Source organism: Dreissena polymorpha, chromosome 15, assembly GCF_020536995.1.
Source record: "Dreissena polymorpha isolate Duluth1 chromosome 15, UMN_Dpol_1.0, whole genome shotgun sequence".
NCBI classification, from domain to species: Eukaryota; Metazoa; Mollusca; class Bivalvia; order Myida; family Dreissenidae; genus Dreissena; species Dreissena polymorpha.
The window spans coordinates 50,941,326-50,964,468 of NC_068369.1; the positions used below are offsets into that span (position 1 = coordinate 50,941,326).

At 36.0% G+C, this 23,143-nt stretch overlaps 2 protein-coding genes across 4 annotated transcripts in view; both read right to left on the reverse strand.

Moving 5' to 3' along the window:
- Nucleotides 1-7,237: 7,237 nt before the first annotated feature.
- Nucleotides 7,238-23,143, reverse strand: part of LOC127859526 (D-ribitol-5-phosphate cytidylyltransferase-like) — a 204,189-nt gene continuing 188,283 nt past the window's right edge. The window contains exons 13-19 of one of the 3 annotated variants that reach the window (XM_052397033.1): nucleotides 9,522-9,675; nucleotides 9,434-9,477; nucleotides 9,118-9,205; nucleotides 8,442-8,485; nucleotides 8,156-8,375; nucleotides 8,002-8,111; nucleotides 7,238-7,847 (exon numbers count right to left, since the gene is read on the reverse strand). The gene's annotated coding sequence lies outside the window, so the exon portion shown is untranslated. Of the gene's footprint in view, nucleotides 7,848-8,001; nucleotides 8,112-8,155; nucleotides 8,376-8,441; nucleotides 8,486-8,731; nucleotides 8,780-9,117; nucleotides 9,206-9,433; nucleotides 9,478-9,521; nucleotides 9,676-23,143 lie in introns of those variants that run through there. The other 2 variants (XM_052397037.1, XM_052397035.1) reach the window with 2 other exon arrangements.
- Nucleotides 10,491-22,990, reverse strand: LOC127859746 (D-ribitol-5-phosphate cytidylyltransferase-like). Its single transcript, XM_052397254.1, has 9 exons — nucleotides 22,851-22,990; nucleotides 22,011-22,168; nucleotides 21,498-21,598; nucleotides 20,756-20,905; nucleotides 16,896-16,991; nucleotides 14,199-14,244; nucleotides 13,450-13,556; nucleotides 11,973-12,233; nucleotides 10,491-11,168 (listed from the first exon to the last, which is right to left on the reverse strand). Exons 1-9 carry the CDS (start codon nucleotides 22,988-22,990, stop codon nucleotides 11,076-11,078), a joined length of 1,152 nt encoding a protein of 383 aa, XP_052253214.1. The 3' UTR covers nucleotides 10,491-11,075.

Consider the following 23,143-nt stretch of genomic DNA (forward strand, 5'->3'; position numbering starts at 1 on the left):
GCTTAACATTGAGTAAACACCGCAGTAGCATTGAGAAAAAACGAACACCGCAGTAACATTGAGAAAAAACGAACACCGCAGTAACATGGAGCAAAAATGAACACCGCAGTAAAATTGAGCAAAAATGAACACCGCAGTAACATTGAGTAAACACCGCAGTAACATTGAGCAAAAATAAACTGCAGTAAAATTGAGCAAAAATGAACACCGCAGTAACATTGACTAAACCCTGCAGTAACATTGAGCAAAAACGAACACGGCAGTAGCATTGAGTGAAAATGAACACCGCAGTAATATTGAGTAAACACCGCAGTAACATTGAGAAAAAACAAACACCGCAGTAACATGGAGCAAAAATGAACACCGCAGTAACATTGAGCAAAATTGAAAGATTTCATAAGATTCAGGAAAAACAGCAGTAACATTGAGCCAAAACAAACACCGCAGTAACATGGAGTAAACACCGCAGTAAAATTAAGTAAACACTGCAGTAACATTGAGCAAAAAAGAAAGCTTTGCTAACATTGAGTAAAAATAAACGAATGTTAACACTGAGCAAAAATAAAAGATTGCGTAACATTCAGCAAAAATGAAAGCAATTTTCAAAGGGATCAGTTCACAATATGACGCATGTTAAGGAATTCGCCCCCAGCAAATTCTGATAAACTTGCATCCTTAGTATAAGAAGTAAAAGAAATGTTTAAAAAAAAAATCTTGTTGTGAAGTCCTATTTATGGAATGAGGTGTGTTTATTTGTATGTCAGATTTAACCCTTTACCACTTAGATACACGTATTTTGGCTCCTTTGTTTTCCCTTAGAAAGTTTCATTTAAATAAATACCTTTCTTACTAAATTCAAGTTTTAAAGGCTTGATTTCCAACCCTTAGTTTCTGATAAACAACAAACAGCATAAAACCTGTACAGACTGCAAGTTATTAACTCTCAGGCTGTTCTGGTTTTATGCTGGTTGCAAAAGCAATTTTCACTTTGATTCTTATGCGGGAAAGGGTTAAGAGGTTTGTCACCTCGTTAATGCACATCTATTTCTTTAAAATCAATTGCCAGCATTGTCCCCCTCTGTATCTTCTCTTCAATTACACTGCCTTATATTATTGTTCATCAGACTTTATATTTCACCTAGTATTCTGGTATTTTTCAGAGGAAGACACTTGAACAAGAGTTAAACCAGAGCTCCGTACTCATGCTGCCCTTCACCGTGCTAGTCATTGTGGCCCTGTACAACTACCAGAAGGTTTTTATGATAGCTTTTAGGGGAAAACGAGTCATAATGCATGTGCTTTAAGTCCTTTCACGGATAAGCCTGTGTAATCCCCATAGGCTAATAAGGGACGGCACTTTCTACTTTTATAAAAAAAAAGTTATGTCATAAAGAAAAATCTAGTTTAGGCAGAAAAGTGTTGTCCTAGATTTATCTCTGAGGCTATTGTTTGTGTTTAAATGCGCTTTGCCTTTATATAAAATAATTTTACACATAAAAGATAAATTTTCTGTTACCATTGGAAATGACTAAGCAACATAGTGCATGTCATTAAGATAGATTTCTGATTGTGTTGAGTTAGGTCCCTTTAGACATGCAGTGAATTCCCTTTGTTCATTCCGCAGTTACTGCCCCTGGGTAAGCAGCTTTACAGTCAGGTGCAGGTTGCAGTTCAGAACCGACAGAATGCAGCACTTTATCAGCAGCAGGCTCAACAACATGAGCAGCAACAGCAGCAATACTCACTTTTACATGATCTCGATGATTCGCCGATGGTCCGAAACCACGAAAAACTTGAAATGCAACAATTTCTATAGGCAGCTTAATTTCTTACGAATGTAATAATTATACATGTAGTCATGAAATTTGAATATTCAAGTTTGTTTATATGAAAATAAATCATTAGTTTCATTGATAGCAAATTAACCATTTCAATCTGAATTTGTTCGTGACTTGACAATTAAATGTAAATGAGCTTGATTTTTTTCTATATTTTCGTAATAATTAGAGTGGATTTAAAAAAAGAAACGCATGTTGATCTAGTGGTCACATTATTTGTTTGTGTAGATTCTTTTTACATAGTATAATAAATTAGAGGTTACTGTATTATGTTTGGTATTTAAAGGGGCCTTTTCACAGATTTTGGCATGTTTTGAAGTTTTTCAGTAAATTCTTTATATTAATAATTGTAAACATTTGATATAAAAAGCTCCAGTAAAAAAATCAAGAATAAAATTTAAAAAAGAAAAAAAATGTAAACCCCAGCAGGGCTCGAACCACTGACCCATGGAGTCCTGGAGTAAAAAGTCTACGACTTAGACCACTAGACCATCCTTCCGGATACAATTCCAGGCGTATTTTAAACCTTATATAAGCAATCCTCGTAGCAACGACAACAGAACTTTCCAAATTATTAATTTGTTTCGCGTTGCAACACTTTATAATTTTCGGGTTTTACAATCGTCAAAATATGCATATTATGGCTATTTTAGAGCATGGTAAATGTTCAGTATTACGGTTTCTTCACAAATATCATAACTTAAACAAAAATTTACGAATCTGAAACAACTTTTTTGAATTTTGTCAATTTACTTAAACGTGAAAAGGCCCCTTTAAAAGTTATATGTAAAGAAAGTAAACGTGCAATTTTGTGTTCAATCATTTACAAGATATCCATTATTAAAGTCATAAACATAATTTAAGATTTGTATTAAGTATTTTATGTAAAATTGTTTGGATCCACTAAAAACGATGTTACTCAATCAGATATTGATAACTTAAAACAAATATAACAGACAGAAAAAAAAGATGTTTCTGTGTTGTCTAAATTTGTATTCTATATGTCCTTAGTTTGAACAACAGGACTGACTTTTCTTTATTATAATGCCCCCTTCGAAGAAGAGGGGGTATATTGCTTTGCTCATGTCGGTCGGTCGGTCGGTCCGTCCACCTGGTGGTTGTCAGATGATAACTCAAGAACGCTTGGGCCTAGGATCATAAAACTTCATAGGTACATTGATCATGACTCGCAGATGACCCCTATTGATTTTGAGGTCACTAGGTCAAAGGTCACAGGTGAAGGTCACAGTTACTGGAAATAGGCATTTTAAGGATTTAGCATGGTTCAAACAAGGGAAACAACTACCGTTTATGCATGTTCTTTTGTTACAGCATTTGCCTCCCTTGTTATTTATTTAAATTTTACTAAATGTAAGGCTAACTGCATTTTTGTAATGCATTGTATTAATAAACATCGGGCAAAAATGAAATTAAGGTTGCACCGTCCACCAGGTGGTTGTCAGACGATAACTCAAGAACGCTTGGGCCTAGGATCATGAAACTTCATGGGTGCATTGATCATGACTCACAGATGACCCCTTTTGATTTTGAGGTCAAAGGTCACAGGTGAAGGTCACAGTTACTGGAAATAGGCATTTTAAGGATTTAGCATGGTTCAAACAAGGAAAACAACTACCGTTTATGCATGTTCTTTTGTTACAGCATTTGCCTGCCTTGTAATTTATTTAAATTTTACCAAATGTAAGGCTAACTGCATTTTTGTAATGCATTGTATCAATAAACATCGGACAAAAATAAAATTAAGGTTGCACCACCACCACCACCACCAGCACCACCACCGCCGTTGTTCACAGTGACAAAAAACGTATTCACACAATGGCTGCTACTACAACTTATAGCCCATATAGGGGGGCATGAATGTTTTACAAACAGCCCTTGTATATTTTTATGCTCCCCGAAATAAAATTTCGGCGGAGCATATAGTTGCCAGTTTGTCCTTCCTTCCTTCCTTCCTTCCTTCCTTCCTTCTTTCCGTCACACTTTTGTTACCGTTTCTCATAGCGCATTCAATACTTTACCGATCTCTTTCATATTTGGCATGTAGGTACCATGCATGGACCTCTACCTTTTGATGAGGTTTGAGGTCACTGGGTTCAAGGTCAAGGTCACCGAGGCTAATAATAGATTTTCCGTCACGCTTTTGTTACAGTTTCTCATAGGGCCTTCACTACTTTACCGATCTCTTTCATATTTGGCATGTAGGTACCTTGCATGGACCTCTACCGTTTGATGAGGTTTGAGGTCATGAGGTTCGAGGTCAAGGTCACCAAGGCTAATAATAGATTTTTAAGGTGGTTATTAACACCTAGATTGACAAAGCGCATCATTGGGGAGCATCCATCGTTTTCAACGATACTTGTTTCCTTGGTTATTGTATTTATTTAAAACTATTCCAAATGTTATAGTTTTGTTAGCAAATTAATTTAAAGAAATTTTTAAAGATACGAAAATCTGTGAAGAAGTCCCCTCATAACATTATTTTTTATCACTTAAATATTTTATGTTGTTGCATGCATGCTTTATTATTTTCAATTGATCAAGATATTAATGCATTGTGAATCATGCTAGTACCGGTATGTATGTTTATTGCAGCTTTAAGAACAATTTCCATTATAAATTATCATGATTATAGATACAGCATATAATGGGAATATGCTTGCCGTCCTATTAGTTTTTTGTGCAAAACCTAAAACCTAATAGTCTCAAAATAGGGTTTCTTTCAAATTTGTTATATCTCTGCATCCTAAGTTTTAGCTGTTAAGTTTACAAGGTATAAAGTATGTCTTTAACAATAAGTTTGGTGAAAATAAAGTAATGCTTTTTTGAGAACTTAGGTATACATTATTCAATAGCAAAAAAGTTCGAAGTTTCGAAAATAAAAAGGAATAATTAACGATTTATTTGAACCTTTAAATATGCAAAAATTATCTGATCAAAATTTTATAAGAACATTCATTTGAGAGATTGTTTGTATACATGAATCATTATGTATGAACGTGTTGTGTATTTTGTGTGGAATATTATATAATTCAACAGAAACTGTACATTCCTGTATTTCAGTAATCAAGCTTTCTTTTTGTGTATTTTAGCTCACGTTTTCGGAGAAAACCTGAGGTATTGGCATAGCTAGCTTGTCGTCCGCCGTCCGCGTCGTGCTAAAACCTTAACATTGGCTCTAAAATCAAAAGTGCTTCCACGTACAACTTTGATACTTCATATGTAGATGCATCTTGATGGGTTCTACGCGCCACACCCATTTTTTGGTCACTAGGTCAAAGGTCAAGGTCACTGTGACCGCTAATATAAAACTTTAACATAGGCTCTAAAATCAAAGTGCTTCCACCTACAACTTTGAAACTTCATATGTAGATGCACCTTGATGAGTTCTTCGTGCCACACCCATTTTGGGGTCACTAGGAAAAAGGTCAAGGTCATTGTGACCTCTTTAAAAAAAATCTGACAAGCACCCGTAGCCGAGCGTGGCACCCTTTATGCGGTGCTCTCGTTTTCCAATTAAAAGCGTTTAAGTTTGTTTCAGTTCACTTACTTTGATGCAACGAATTGCAAATTGGCAAGAGTTGCTGTTTGTCCTTACTAATTTTATTAAAGACATTTCCACACATTTGATATGACATAATGGGGTAAGATCAAAATTCCAAAAAGTGCAGGGTCGCTCTTATGCTCACAGCTACCATGTGTGTAAGTTTCAAGGTTCTAGTGCTAATAGTGTAGGAGGAGATAGTGGCCAGGACGGACGGACAGACGGACGGACGGCGGAGATAACCACAATATCCCCACGCATTTCAAAAAGCGTGGGGAGAAAGACAATTTTGTGTGGGTGTGGCTTATTATGGGCGGGGCGCCCCACGGTTGGTAATGGGGCTATACATAGTTGAGATTGACCGTATTGTCATAAGAGATGTTCAGTATCAATTTGAAGTAAATCGGTGTAGAAATGAAAAAATTATTGCAAAAGGCAATTTTGGGTGGGCGTGGCCTAAGTGGCCGGGACGCCCCAGGGTGGGATATGAGGCCATGCATAGTTGAAATTGACTGTATTGTCATAAAAGAGGTTCAGTATCAATTTGAAGTGAATCGGTGTAGAAATGAAGAAATTATAGTAAAAGGCAATTTTAGGTGGGCGTGGCCCATGTGGGCATGGCCTATGTGGGCGGGGCGCCCCAGGGTTGGTAATGGGGCCATGCATAGTTGAGATTAACTGTATTGTCATAAGAGAGGTTCAGTATCAATTTGAAGTGAATCGGTGTAGAAATGAAGAAATTATAGTAAAAGGCAATTTTAGGTGGGCGTGGCCCATGTGGGCATGGCCTATGTGGGCGGGGCGCCCCAGAGTTGGTAATAATGAATAGCTGAGATTGACCATATTGTCATAAGAGAGGTTCAGTAACAATTTGAAGTGAATCGGTGTAGAAATTAGTAAAAGTTAATTTTGGGTGGGCGTGGCCTATGTGGCCGGGGTGCCCTAGGGTTGGTCAAGGGGTCATGCATAGCTGAGATTGACCGTATTGTCATAAGAGAGGTTCAGTATCAATTTGAAGTGAATCGGTGTAGAAAGGAAGAAATTATAGTAAAAGGCAATTTTTGGTGGGCGTGGCCTATGTGGCCGGGGTGCCCCAGGGTTGGTAAAGGGCCATGCATAGTTGAGATTGACCGTATTGTCATAAGAGTGGCTCAGTATCAATTTAAAGTAAATCGGTGCGGAAATGAAGAAGTTAATGTAAAATAACATAAAAAAATGACTGAAAATCTCTGACCCGGCCCCGCCCCAACCCCCATAACTTTTGACCCAGAGGTCAGATCAACATTCCGTCACTGTCAACGTCGCACATATGCTCATAGCTACCATGTATGTAAGTTTCAAGGTTCTAGTGCTAATAGTGTAGGTGTAGCAGGTGGCCAGGACGGACGGACGGACGCACGCACATCACCACAATATCCCCACGTTTTTCTCCGAAAAACGTGGGGATAATAAAGCATATATGCATATGAATCTGATTATACACGGATCCACTAACATATAGATGAAATCATGTTTATCTTATCCCATTTCTAACGATAATCTTGGCAGATGTTTAAAATTGCGAGTAAACTGATCGCAAACAATATGCAAGCACTGGTTTCCGTGAAATATCGTGATACACCCACTGAGTAGATTACAAATAAGTATGTTGTTGCTATCAAAAACATGTTTATGCATCGTTGATTATCACAGAAATTCCTTCTGAATGTATAATCTCCATCGTTAATTCGATCGTTTACGACGTTATTTGCCATTTTGCCGAGTCACAATTTAATTCTGTATGTCCGCCATGTTGTCAAAATGTCAAATGATGTAAGCGACAGGTGCGCATAGCAACGTAAAATCGTCTAATATGTCCGCCTAATACGCGATTCTCACTCTGTTTAATTAGTATACGTCTCAGTAATTAATTCAATAATTAATTATCTTTAAGACGATATCGATAAATAATTAATTTGTTTGTGTTTTTAAATGTAATTATGGGTAAAAATATATGTTTTGATATAACTGAATTATGTATGAAATGCCACAAGGATAACATCGAGCTTTTCATCAAAAGTCTCCGAAGTAACAGTCCACGATTTTATCGTGGAGGAATACACATTACCGACCGATTAGTGGTATAACATATCAATTGATACTTACATGGGGTTATTCACGCATGACTTATTCACAAATGCGCTGCCTCGGAGGCCATAATCTGATACTAGTCGGCTTAGCACTTTGGTAAAGATGTTATCAATATGGACAGAAAACAGCGGGTACTCATGAAAGGGCAGGGCGGCGGCCTTTGGAAAGGGCAGCGTGGCGCTAAATGGCTTTGAAAGGGGCAGCGTGGCGCTACAAATAAGGGGCATGGCGATTCGCCACGCTAAAACGGCCTGGAAAAAACACTAACTCTACCTTACATATCTACTTACTCTACCTTATATATCTACTTACTCTACCTTACATGTCTACTTACCCTACCTTATATATCTACTTACTCTACCTTACATATCAACTTACTCTACCTTACATATCTGCTAAGTCTACCTTACATATCTACTTACTCTACCTTACATATCTATTTACTCTACCTTACATATCTACTTACTCTACCTTACATATCTACTTACTCTACCTTATATATCTACTTACTCTACCTTACATATCTACTTATTCTACCTTACATATCTACTTACTCTACCTTACATATCTACTTACTCTACCTTACATATCTACTTACTCTACCTTACATATCTACTAACTCTACCTTACATATCTACTTACTCTACCTTACATATCTACTTATTCTACCTTACATATCTACTTACTCTACCTTATATATCTAATTACTCTACCTTACATATCTACTTATTCTACCTTACATATCTACTTACTCTACCTTACATATCTACTTACTCTACCTTACATATCTACTTACTCTACCTTACATATCTACTTACTCTACCTTATATATCTACTTACTCTACCTTATATATCTACTAACTCTACCTTACATATCTATTTACTCTACCTTACAAATCTATTTACTCTACCTTACATATCAACTTACTCTACCTTACATATCTACTTACTCTACCTTGCATATCTATTTACTCTACCTTACAAATCTACTTACTCTACCTTACATATCTACTTACTCTTCCTTGCATATCTATTTATTCTACCTTACATATCTACTTACTCTACCTTACATATCTACATACTCTACCTTACATATCTACTTACTCTACCTTACAACCTTACATATCTACTTACTCTACCTTACATATCTACTTACTCTACCTTACATATCTACTTACTCTACCTTACATTTCTACTTGCTCTACCTTACATATCTATTTACTCTACCTTATATATCTACTAACTCTACCTTACATATCTATTTACTCTACCTTTCAAATCTATTTACTCTTCCTTACATATCTGCTTACTCTACCTTACATATCTACTTACTCTACCTTACAAATCTACTTACTCTACCTTACATATCAATTTACTCTACCTTACATATCTATTTACTCTACCTTACATATCTACTTACTCTACCTTGCATATCTATTTACTCTACCTTCCATATCTACTTACTCTACCTTACATATCTACTTACTCTATCCTACATATCAACTTACTCTACCTTACAAATCTACTTACTCTACCTTACATATCTACTTACTCTACCTTACATATCTACATATCTACTTACTCTACCTTACATATCTACTTACTCTACCTTACATATCTACTTACTCTACCTTACATATCTACTTACTCTACCTTGTATATCTACTTACTCTACCTTACATATCTACTTACTGTACCTTACATATCTACTTACACTACCTTACATATCTACTTACTCTACCTTGCATATCTATTTACTCTACCTTCCATATCTACTTACTCTACCTTACATATCTACTTACTCTATCCTACATATCAACTTACTCTACCTTACAAATCTACTTACTCTACCTTACATATCTACTTACTCTACCTTACATATCTACATATCTACTTACTCTACCTTACATATCTACTTACTCTACCTTACATATCTACTTACTCTACCTTACATATCTACTTACTCTACCTTGTATATCTACTTACTCTACCTTACATATCTACTTACTCTACCTTACATATCTACTTACTCTACCTTACATATCTACTTACTCTACCTTACATATCTACTTACTCTACCTTACATATCTATTTACTCTACCTTATATATCTACTAACTCTACCTTACATATCTATTTACTCTACCTTTCAAATCTATTTACTCTTCCTTACATATCTGCTTACTCTACCTTACATATCTACTTACTCTACCTTACATATCTACTTACTCTACCTTGCATATCTATTTACTCTACCTTACATATCTATTAACTCTACCTTACATGTCTATTTACTCTGCCTTACACCTTAGACAAGCAGTAAGACCCAGTGGTCAATGGACACCTACTGGTTGATTGAAGACAGCCTCAGAATTTAGTTCCATCTCATCCCAGAAAAGATTGCCAACAAAAACTGAATTAAATTGAACACCTACTGGTTTGCTGCAGATAGCCTCTGAAACTTTTTCCCATCTAGTTGCTGGAATAGATTGTCATCCATTGACTTGTCTCAATAAACATCATTAAACAAATTTAAAGTCAAAGATTAATACTTACAAGGCATACATACCTTTGGTAACTGTATGTTAGTTCAATAATTGAAACTATTTTTGTTGTATCTTCCGAATTCCTTTTTTTAGGATTAACTGGAAGAGGATACCTCTGTATTGTGAAAACTTAAAAAACTAGTGACCTGAAAATCAATAAGGGTCATCTGCCAGTCATGATCAATGTACCTATGAAGTTTCATGGTCCTAGGCGTAAGCATTCTTGAGTTATCATCCGGAAACCATTTTTCTATTTCAAGTCACTGTGACCTTGACCTTTGACCTAGTGACCTGATATCAATAGGGGTCATTTGCCAGGCATGATCAATGTAGCTATGAAGTTTCATGATCCTAGGCGTAAGCATTCTTGAGTTATCATCCGGAAACCATTTTACTATTTCGAGTAACTGTGACCTTGACCTTTGACCTAGTGACATGAAAATCAATAGGGGTCATCTGCGATTCATGATCAATGTACCTATGAAGTTTCATGATCCTAGGCCTAAGCATTCTTGAGTAATCATCCGGAAACCATTTTACTATTTCCAGTCACTGTGACCTTGACCTTTGACCTAGTGACCTGAAAATCAATGGGGGTCATCTGCCAGACATGATCAATGTACCTATAAAGTTTCATGATCCTAGGCCTAAGCGTTCTTGAGTTATCATCCGGAAACCATCTGGTGGACCGACAGACCGACCGACATGTGCAAAACAATATACCCCCTCTTCTTCGAAGGGGGGCATAAACATAGTCATAGTTGTCACTGATCAAACTGTGCTGACTGCATGCACAGGCTTATCTGGGACGACACTTCACAAACATGCATTAATCCCAGATTTTCCAGATAGAGGCTCAATTTGTTGCAAGATCCATAAGAAGACAATACCCATGTTCTTAACTTTCGATTTCACACGTGATCTTCAAAAGCAGGTAAGGTACTATTGATATAGTTTTTCCTCTGTTGTCCATGACACATTGGTCAGCTGTAAGTAGACGTCATGAATGAAGTACAAATGTCTGTCCTGAGAAACTGTCTTCTCTTGTCCAACAGAGACTCGCCACCATTTTGCCAAGCCTGCCACAGGTGCTCTGTAAAATTAGTATATTTCCAAATTTTTGAAACATCAAACTAAAAAAAAAATCAGGTAAAAAATATTGAAAAGTGAAAATAAAATAATTAAGAATGTAAAGGTTTTTCATTTGTTGAATTTTAATCTCGTATTATAAAGAAGGAAAAGATGAAATTGCACTAAATTTAAGTACAAAATCAATTTAATATTTTCCTTCTTTATAAAATGATCTATAAAAAAGACTATTGCCAAGCAATATAAGTCCCCTACAGGTGAAACTCCATTATTTTCAGATTATTTTTTATATATACTTGTTGCCATAGCAACAAGAATTCTCGACGTAGGAACAAAATGAAATGACATGCATAATGTCCATATTGCCATCTATCCATGTTTGATGTTTCCTGAAAAAATATGAAGAACTTTTATAAGTTATCGCAGGATCCAGAAAAGTGTGATGTACAGACTGGCACACAGAGCGCAAACCATAAGTCACTTCCGGTTTCACCCGTAGGGGAAAATAAACACGATTTCATTGGTCTAGACAGTGGTTGACCAACGACACCATATTTCATATTGTTGAAAGTCCGGTTTTCCATTTGAACTTCAACATTTAGGGTTTTATAACCAAAATTTATGTCTTGATGTATGAAATGTGATTAATGTATTAGAAATATGTCAAGCATTTCTCAAGTTTACATGTCAAAGCAATGAAAACCAGCAGAACAGCAAACCTAAAAGCCCACTACTATTTACCCCTTTAAACTTTTTGGGGATATACAAACATATGCAAGTAAACAGAACAACACACATTCAAGCGTACCTGGCAAATTACTCCATACCAAAGCACGCTACACTGGTCTTTAGACAATTTTGCGATGGTTTCACGAAATTCTCTCTCCGTTTCGGTATCCAAAAGATTTCCAGCAAACACGTGAATCACACATGGCTTGACTATTTCATATTTGTTTCTTCTGTGGCAGTCGCAGACCTCTTGTGACATGGTTTCAAGCATTGTCGTAATGTCAGATTTTTCTGTGTGCACAAACACGTAGGTGTTGAAATCCAATGACACCTCACTGACCTATATAAAACAACAGTTGATAAACTAATAATTTGGGTTAAAGAATAAAACTGGCAACAATGTCAGGTAGTTTGTTTTAAAAACAGTGGACCTTCCAGGTTTGTATCATTTTAGTTAAGATTCGATGATGCAGGAGAGTTACGGGCCTTGATCAACGATCACGCACAAAGATTACAAATTTATGTGTTAAGTTTCAGTTGAATACCTGTTTGGTAAACAATGATAAAGATTTTTGTTGCAACGTCATGTGACCAAATGTTAAACAGCTGGAGACAACTCGACTGAAGAAGTATTTTTGGAAAAATAAAGAGCCCAAACTTTGTAATTCCTATCGCAAAATTTTTGGTTATATTGGAAGCAACCCCATTATCATGAATTTTGTGAAGATTGGTTTAAAACTGTTTGACCTCTGATGCTTAAACAAAGACCACAATGACTGGTCACGAGATCAACAAAAATTGCAAACCTGTATACCCTTCTACATCAGATAGCTGGGATTGATTAAAGTATCTTATGTTCCTTCTGTTATTTCTGGCAGATGTAATACTTTGTAACACATAATGCAACAAAACAATTATTGTCTCAGAATGCTATCTGTAGAAAAATGTTTGCTTCCTCTACATTCACACTTTACATGTTGTACCAGTATCAAAAACCTATGGCATGTCATCATCTACATAAAGTTCATGAACATGAAGATTTTCTTCTTTTTTTTTGGTCAAGTAAGATGATCACCTCAGTTGCCCTGGTAATTTCACCAGTTATGGCCGTTGGTTTATGGCAGTAGATAGATTTCACACCTTATGGCCCTTGGTTTATAGTAGTGGGTAGATTATTGACTTATGGCCCTTGGTTTATGGAAGTGGACAAATTCAACAAATTATGGCCCTTGGTTTATGGCAGTGGATAGATTTCACAACTTATGGCCCTTGGTTTATGGCAGTGGATAGATTCAACAACTTGTGGCCATTGATTTATGACAGAGGATAGCTTTCACGATTTATGGCCCTTGGTTTATGGTAGTGGATAGATTTCATGACTTATGGCCCTTGGTTTATGACAGTGGATAGATTTTACGAGTAAGGCCTTTGGTTTATGGGAGTGGATAGATTTCACAACTTATGGCCCTTGGTTTATGGCAGTTGATAGATTTCACAAGTTATGGCCCTTGGTTTTATTCTTTCATTTCATACACTTAAATGTGGTTACTGCATACCCTTTTGCAGGAGAGGCCTTTTTCTGAGATATGATGTTCCAAACACTGCAGGACAGCTTCACTGGCACTGCCTGTTACTGACTGAATGCACACGCAAATACCTGTCTCTGAAAAGAAAAAAAACACATACAACAGGAGAACTTTCTATGCAAAATTAATGATTTTTTAAAAACTATTTCTCAAATATTAAAAACATTAAAATGCGTTTTAATTAATGTTCTTGGTTTGTAGGTTTAATCTGGAAATATTGGAAGCAAGAATGATAAGAAAAACACACACAAAACATGGTTATGATCATGACAAATTCGATTATATAAAATCTACAAAAAAATTCTTCGAAAATCTAAAGTAAGCTTGGAGACCGTTACTAATTCTTTAATGCAAATATATTGTACAATTAAAATTATGATTATAAACAACCAGAAACAGACACACAGGAATTTAGCCTCATAAATATCATCAATAATTATGAGCTGAGCTCTGTGAAAAGAGCGTTTAATGCATTTGCATAAAGTGTCGTCCCAGATTAGCCTGTGCACAGCACACAGGCTTATCAGGGATGACACTTTTGCTTTGATGGTATTTTTCTATTTACAAAAAGTCTCTTCTTAGCAAAAATCAAGTTAAGGCAGAAAGTGTCATCCCTGATTAGTCTGTGCAGACTGCACAGGCTTATTTGGGACGACACTCTACAAACATGCATTAGACCCCTTTTTCACATAGCACAGCTCATATATTTTTTAATTTACCTTTCATAATGCCTTCAGCTGCGTAGAGATCTTTTTTGTATGTAATCTGCAACATACAGAAGTTTTTCTTATTTAAAAATTCAAAAATGATATCCGATAATTGCCAACATTTTTCTGATTTAAAAATATGACAACAAGAATCATAGATTCAGAAATGTTAACAGTGAGTATTTCTCATTGAATTATTAAAGACATGGACTCTCATTCATTCTTTTTAAAGGGACCTATCCACAGATTTTTGAATGTATTGAAGTTTGTCATAAAATGTTTTAAATTGATAAATGTAAGCATTGGAACTACATAACTTCAGAAAAAAAAGAAGAAAATTAAAGAAGGAACAAAAGTAATCCGTAACTGGGCTCAAACCACTGACCCTTGGAGTATAAGTCGAGCACTTTAACCACTCCACCAACTGTGCTAATACAGCGAGAGATGCATTTTATACTTTACATAAGCAATCGTCATAGTGTCACAAAATATAACGATAAAAACAGAACTCTCATTATTATTCAATCGCTTCACGTTTGTAAACCTTTATAATATTCAGGTTTTTACATCGTCAAAAATGCATATAATGGCTATTTTAGAGCATGGTAAATGTTCAGTAGTATTGTTTCCATGCAAATATCATAGCTACAACAAAAATTTACAAATCTGAAACAATTCATTTACAATTGTGTCAATTTACCAAACAAGAGGGCCTGAAAGGCCCAAAGTCCCTCACCTGAGATTCAAAGGAACTGACCTGTTCTGTGCAGCCCAAGATGTCATTAGAACAAAATGTTCTTACAAACTTTCATGACTATTGAACACCCTGGCAGCCGCGTTTTTCAACAGACCAGAACCATTTTCATACACATCCAAGATATCATTTAAACAAATATACTGACAAAGTTTCATGAAGATTCATAAGTCCATATAAGGAAAAATGCCCAGCCCACTGGTGGCCATGTTTTTCAAGCAACTGGAACCACTTTCGAACTTGTCCAAAATATCATTGGGTTAAATCTTCTGACAAAGTTTCATGATGAATGTACAATAAATATGGCTTCTAGAGTGTTAACAAGGTTTAACTAAAGCTATATAAGGAAAAATGCCACACCCCATTGGCGGCCATGTTTTTCGACCAACCGGAACCATTTTCGAACTCATCCAAGACATCACTGGGACAAATCATCTGACCAAGTTTCATGATGATCGGACAAAAAATGTGGCCTCTAGAGTGTTAACAAGGTTTTACAAAAGCAAGATATATAGCCATATTAGGTAAAATGCCCCGCCCCCTGGTGGCCATGTTTTTTGAGCAACCGAAACCATTTTCGAACTCCAAGATATCATTAGGACAAATCCTCTGACCAAGTTTTATGAAGATCAGAAAATAAATGTGGCCTCTAGAGGTTTTACTATAGCCATATGAGGAAAAATGCCCCGCCCCTGGTGGCCATGTTTTTCAACCAACGGGCATCATTTTTTAACTTGTCCAAGATATAATTGGGATGAATCTTCTGACCAAGTTTCATGAAGATCGGACAATAAATGTGGACTCTAGAGTGTTAACAAGATTTTACTATAGCCATATATAGGAAAAATGCCCCACTCCTTGGCAGCCATGTTTTTCAAGCAAACGTTCCCATTTTCGAACTCATCCAAGATATTATTGAGACCAATCTTCTGACCAAATTTCATGAAGATTGGACAATAAATGTGGCCTCTAGAGTGTTAACAAGGTTTTACTATAGCCATATAAGGAAAACTGCCCCGCCCCCTGGCGGCCATGCTTTTGCACCGATCTGAACCATTTTCAAACTCGTCCTAGATATCAATCAAACCAATGTTTTGACCAAGTTTCATGATGATTGGGCAAAAATTGTGACTTATAGAGTGTTCACAAGGTTTCTCTAAAGCCATATAAGGAATACTGCCCCGCCCCCTGGCGGCCATGTTTTTCAAATGACCAAAACCATTTTTAAACACAACCAACATATCATTTAGACAAACATTTTGACAAAGTTACATGAAGGTTGGGCATCAAATGTGACTTCTACAGTGTTTACAAGGTTTTTCTTTTTTTTGACCTAGTGACCTATTTTTTGACCCAGCATGACCCAGTTTCTAACTCAGTCGAGGTAGCAATGGGACAAATGTTCTGACCAAATTTCATGAAGATCAGACAATAAATGTGGCCTCTAGAATATTCACAAGGCAAAATGTTGACGACGGACGACGCACAACGGACAAAAAGCAATTACAAAAGCTCACCATAAGCACGTTGTGCTCAGGTGAGCTAAAAAGTGAAAAGGTCCCTTTAAAGACATGGACAGTCATTCATTTTGTTTAACTAAATATAAACAATTGAATACAATGGCACAGGAGACTGAAAAATTTAATGTACAAGAAACTTATGGACAAGCATTACCATCCATCCATTGTGCAGACTTTTTGTTAAGATACAATGACAAGTAATTGTATTTGTGTGAAAATGAGAATATGAAAAGAATTTTTTTTATGCTTTCCGGTGATTTATAGTGAAATATCAGTGAATTAAAACTGATAATCCCCCGAATCCAACAAATATCCTCTACAGTATTTAAGTGAAAATGTGAAAAGTAAAAATGAGCCTCATTCTGAGAAAAGTGTCGTACCAGTAATGATTTTCATCAGATTGGATATTATCACCATAGCAACCAACGATCATACCTTCCACAGACAGTCCGGTCCAGGAATCAATTTTGCCGGGGTTTGGCAGTGTTTGAGGGCCAACTCTGTGCCAAAGTCGAGGTCATTCTCATCAGCCTGGGGATAAGGGCCAAAATGAGAACTGACAGATAGATTTACACATTGTATATGGTATGCTCATTAACAAATGTTAAGTTATTGGAAGTTTTTTTAAAAGACAGCTTAAGTTATTCAAGTATTTTAGATAAAGAAAGTTAATAATCATAAAAAAAGAAATATATTTTTAGTTAAGTGAAAACATTTCATCCATCACATCCCTTACAAATAGCTTTGTGAACAAAAATGCCACCTGAAGTTCGCCACATTTGCCCATGTTAACATAAACCTCCCTGGATACTGGCCCTCTGTGCAATAAAAAAATTATAATTGATATATTTTTGGGTATAATGAATATTGCATCGTAATGAATAATGACCACCTCTGCCTTCTATTGAAAATACTCTACTTGGCGTGCAATACCCCTAAACTTCCTATATATTTATATTTTGCCCACCTAGATTAACAATTTGACTGGGTAGCATTATCTTGGAAGGCATATGTTTGACATTCATACACATCAATTTGAAAACCATGGCAACAATTTAATTTAAACCTTTTTATTTTAGCTTGATTGCATCAAAAGCCTAAGGCTTATTTGAAACACTCTCGAGTCTGTTTCCTGGGAATAGAACTAGTACTTATAGTCTATGGGGGAAGGCTCCCACAGTGGAGATCGAACCCATGACATCCCAGTCGCTAAGAGTCACCATATCCACTTCGCCTTGGCGACCATCTGTTTTCTCAAAAAATTGAGTGTTCATGATGGGCTTAGTACAACAAACATACTTAAGTGTAATTATTCTGACTAGCCATTGATTTTTTTCTCAATTTGTGAGATGATTTTGATCATCATCAGTGTTGGACACTAACTAATCTGAGTAAGGAGTCCAAGGACTCCGAACTTTTGAAATTTAGGAGTCCAACAGTTAAGACACTTTTTTATATCATATTTTTGGCTAATAACACAGGTCAATCCATGAAATGTTAAAATTTTAGTGTATATTTGTATTCAGATCGAAGTTGTAACTGACTGCTGTTCAAATTTATTATATCACATTGCAAAATATTCAACACATTCCACTCCAGTAATATTTAAGCAAATAATTTACTTAATCATTGCAAGATTTCAATATATACTATTTTCTATTATGTATTATGATTGCTTGTTTAACCTCGACATAAGGGTTAAAAAATATTCTCTGAGCCTTCTGTTTTGTTAGTGTCATAATTAACAAATCACATCGTAAGGGTGGAACAACCCTATACTTCTCATTGCTTTAAATATATTCTTTATAATATTTCCAAGAAATTGGAAATTGTAAAACACAATATAATTTTAATTTTATATTTATTTCATCATTGGGTTTTACACCATAAAAACATGTTCAGACAATATTTTGCATGCAAAGCACAATATCCACAAGAAAAACACCCTGTTGCCATCATCAGTCTCTTCAGTAACTTGCCACTATATTTTATCGTGGAGGAGTACATGGTAGGAACTGATTAGTGTGGTTGGTATGACAATGCCTACAAACTGCAAAAAAACACTGAAATCATAAATTGATAGTGACACGGGTCATTCATGCTCAAATGATTCACAGTACCTTGGGGCCATAAAATGTACACTGTCTAAACAAATTTTGGCATTGTGATGATTTTTATAGTAATGAGAAAACTGTTTGGAGATGCTAGTTTACTTCAGCAAAAATATCAGTGAAAAAAAACGGCCAAAATCATTTCATACTTTGCATGTTCCCCTATTACTACACGCACGGACAGTGACAGGGAACCAAAATAAATAAGTTCAGAATCTTTTGTTTATGTCCATGTGTTCAAGCAGAATGATTTGTGGCAGATTTTTTGGATCCGCAAAAGTTCGGACATTCTTATCTTGAGAAACAAATAAGGAAATCAGCTGATTTTTTGTATCTTATTCAAAGATGATTTTACAAGAGTCTGACGGGCTCCCTTGATGCAAAAACAAGAAGTCTGAGTCTCATTTTAAGGAGTCTCAGACTCCCGGACTTCTGTTAGTGTCTAACACTGATCATGCTAAATTTGGTGTTCACACAAGTGTGTTGTTTTTTGCTTCTGACTCAATCCTCAGATAGATGATGACTATGTGGATATCATTATAGCTGAGATTTATTTATACGCAGACTGACATTCTCAATGCTAAATAGCTAAGAGGAAACTCAAATCTCATCATCGGAGTTGTGCTCAAAAAATTAAGAATGATACTAAGCCTTTTACAAGGGCTGTTTGTAAAAGATGCATGCCCCCCATATGGGCTGTCCGTTGTAGTGGCAGCCATTTTTTGAATACGTTTTTTGTCACTGTGACCTTGACCTTTTACCCAGTGACCTGAAAATCAATAGGGGTCATCTGCAAGTCATAATCAATGTACCTATGAAGTTTCATGATCCTAGGCATATGTGTTCTTGAGTTATCATCGAGAAACCATTTTACTGTTTCGGGTCACTGTGACCTTGACCTTTGACCTAGTGACCTGAAAATCAATAGGGGTCATCTGCGAGTCATGATCAATGTACCTATGAAGTTTCATGATCCAAAGCATAAGTGTTCTTGAGTTATCATCCGGAAACAATTTTACTGTTTCAGGTCACTGTGACCTTGCCCTTTGACATAGTGACCTGAAAATCAATATGGGTCATTTGCCAGTCATGATCAATGTACCTATTAAGTTTTATGATCCAAGGCGTAAGCGTTCTTGAGTTATCATTCGGAAACCATTTTACTATCTTCAGTCACCATGACCTTGACCTTTGACCTAGTGACCTCAAAATCAATAGGGGTCATCTGCGAGTTATGAGCAATCTACCTATGAAGTCTCATGATCCTAGGCATATGTGTTCTTGAGTTATCATCCAAAAACTGTTTTCCTATTTCGGGTCACCATGACCTTGACCTTTGACCTAGTGACCTCAAAATCAATAGGGGTCATCTGCGAGTCATGATCAATCTACCTATGAAGTTTCATGATCCTAGGCGTATGCGTTCTTGAGTTATCATCCGAAAACCATTTTACTTTTTCGGGTCATTGTGACCTTGACCTTTGACCTAGTCACCTCAAAATCAATAGGGGTCATCTGCGAGTTGTGATCAATCTACCTATGAAGTTTCATGATCTTAGGCGTATGGGTTCTTGAGTTATCATCTGAAAACCATTTTACTATTTCGGGTTAACGTGACCTTTGACCTAGTGACCTCAAAATAAATAGGAGTCATCTGCCAGTCATGATCAATCTACCTATGAAGTTTCATGATCCTAGGCGTATGCGTTCTTGAGTTATCATCCGAAAACCGTTTTACTATTTCGGGTCACCATGACCTTGACCTTTGACCTAGTGACCTCAAAATTAATAGGGGTCATCTGCGAGTTATGATCAATGTACCTATGAAGTTTCATGATCCTAGGCCTAAGTGTTCTTGAGTTATCATCCGAAAACCATCTGGTGGACGGACATACGGACCGACATGTGCTAAACAATATAACCCCTCTTCTTCGAAGGGGGGCATAAAAATGTATAGAGGTTGCCATGGTGTAATGGATTAGGTGTCGGCCTATCAACCATGGGTCACAGATTTGATCCCCACTGTGGAATGGTTCTTAAGACCTCTCCCAAAGACACCAAGTACTGGTTCTAGGCCCAGGAAAAGGACTCAATAGCATTTAAATAAGCCTGGGGCTTTCAATACAATCAAGCTCAAATAAATAAGTTTTAACTATATTAAACTAAAATTTGTATAACACTGACTTTTTCATAGGCCTCCTTGATAACCCCATACTTGAAAGCTTGTGGCATCTCACTGGCACGGTACAGGTTCCTGTCAAGGGATGCCGTCAGCATGTTGTTCTCGTCACCTTGTATTACTGTGGAAACCAGAGGGCGTGTCACACCTGCTGCCTAGCAACCACAGAAGATTATTAAGTTATTAGCGTCGCTCTGAGAAAAGGGGTTAAATGTATGTGCGTAAAGTGTTGTTTGAGATTAGCCTCTCCAGTCAACACAGGCTAATCAGGGACAAAACTTTCTACTTTAATGATATTTTTCGTTGAAAGAGTATCTTCTCAGCAATTTTTTTTTAGAAAACAAACTACATAAAAAGCATTTTCAGTTGCACGTTTTTTTACAAACTGCATCTGAATGACATGGCATGAGTTTTTTTTACCAAAGAAGTTTAAACTTATAAATTTACTAATACTTAAAAATATGAAACACATAAATATTTAAAAGGTTTTAAATAACAAAGCTTGAAAACAAATACAACTTTAATTTTCTAGCATCATAGGTATATGATTTTCATTCACTGCTGTATTTCTGAACAAATGGATCTATCCCATGAAAAAAATGATGTACCCCATCATCAAATGGACTTAACAAATGAACAAATGGATGTACCTCATGATAAAATGGACTAAGCTCATGACCAAATGAACTAACCCCATGAACAAATAGACCTACCCCAGGGACTTACAACATGAACAAATGGACTTACCCCATGAACAAATGCATTTTTTACGATGGTCTTGACAACTTCTTCATCAAAAAATGGTCTCACTACATCGTGAATGACCACGACATCTGGTACAGGCTGGACTTAAGTAAAGATAAAATTTATGGTGTTACTGCACAAGGCACGGAACCACGGAATAAAATATAGAACTCAGAGTCAGAGCTACCATTTTCAAAATTGACCATAAAGAGTTATACATCAACCTTGGTTCTGGGAAAACTTTCATTTGTTTAATGCATGTGCTTAATTGAAGTGTGATCTCCAACTGTCTGTGCACTACACAAACAATAAAAATGACAACTTTAACTCCTTTTTCAAAGATGCATGTAACATAGTGATATCCGTGGCAATCAGGAACAATACCTTGGAACTTGCTGAACCTTTTTTTGAACATTAGAATCTACAGTTTAAAAACTAATGTTTGAATATATTTGAATAATGAAAAACAAATAATAAAATAACATAAGTATTCCTTTCCGTCCCTAATTTATTTACCATGCATCAATGCTTGAACGCCCTCCCGGATAGATCTATGTCGGGTGTTGCTACCGAGCACAACTTTCACCTTGTCTTTGCAGCAGTCAACCATGGCTGTCACTCTGTCAATGTGTTCTGTACTCACTATTATGACAATGTTTTGTACCCAGTCAAACCTGGAAAATAATTTTTAATTAAATAATTTAATCTATAATACATAATTTTAAATATAAAGTCTAACCTGCAAACAAATACTACTTAAGGGATGTGGTTTTCGTTGTCTTTGTTCACAGGTGGTTTATACTTGCAGGATCGATAAAAACTTTTCAAAATATGCTAGTAGTCTTTTAACAGGTACCTTATCTAAGCATGTGCTATTTTGTGTAAATGTTTGAATACTCAATGCATTTATAATGTTATAAAGGATTGAAACCCAGTTTTGTTTTAATATATTTAGCAATTTCCTTTTGTTTTTATTTATATCTATTTCAACAATCATATGCATATATAAATAACTATTGGCATATATATACATGTAATTGTACAAAGAACAAAGCACACAATTTACATAACATAGGAAACATTTATATGTCAAGAACTTACTTGAGTGTTAATAGCTAAGAACTGCGCACGGAAAGACAATAACTCTCTTTGATCTCATTATCTTTCACAAAGTCAACCACAATCGACGCCTATTTATCTTTTTAAAAAGATATTTCTTGTTTATATTTGAAGGGTGATGAAGAAAAACTCGTAGCTGTTTTGAAATTTCTTTAGCGGAAGCAAAATTTTCTTAAAAGCTGATTTGATAATGGCAGAGATGTAGCCATGAAAAAAAACTAACAAAATGCTTTTTACCTGTAAAATGCCATCACTGTGTGAAAAAATATGGGTTTGTCCAGCAGGCAGGCAAACTGCTTCGGAGTCTGACAGCTAAACCTGTCCCCTGTACCACTTGCCGGCAACACAACAACGACAGCAAGCTCTGCTGATGACATCTTGATGGAAAACTGTCTGGATTTCAGTCACTAGTAAGAAATTTGATGATCTTAAATACGGTTTTGATTTATTTTCTGTACATTTTTTCAGGGACCTATACAAACAGGTCCCTGATTTTGTAAATTGATTCATAATGAAATGAAAATAAACTT

Bases quoted from the DNA above. Each gene is read 5' to 3' on its own strand.
- LOC127859746 (XM_052397254.1), bottom strand. From the start codon at position 22,990: ATGTCATCAGCAGAGCTTGCTGTCGTTGTTGTGTTGCCGGCAAGTGGT. The intron at 21,599-22,010 runs GTAAATAAATTA...TCTTTACTTAAG, and splicing joins CGTTCAAGCATTGATGCATG to TCCAGCCTGTACCAGATGTC. The intron at 16,992-20,755 runs GTCAGTGTTATA...CCTTATCCCCAG, and splicing joins TCAAGGAGGCCTATGAAAAA to GCTGATGAGAATGACCTCGA.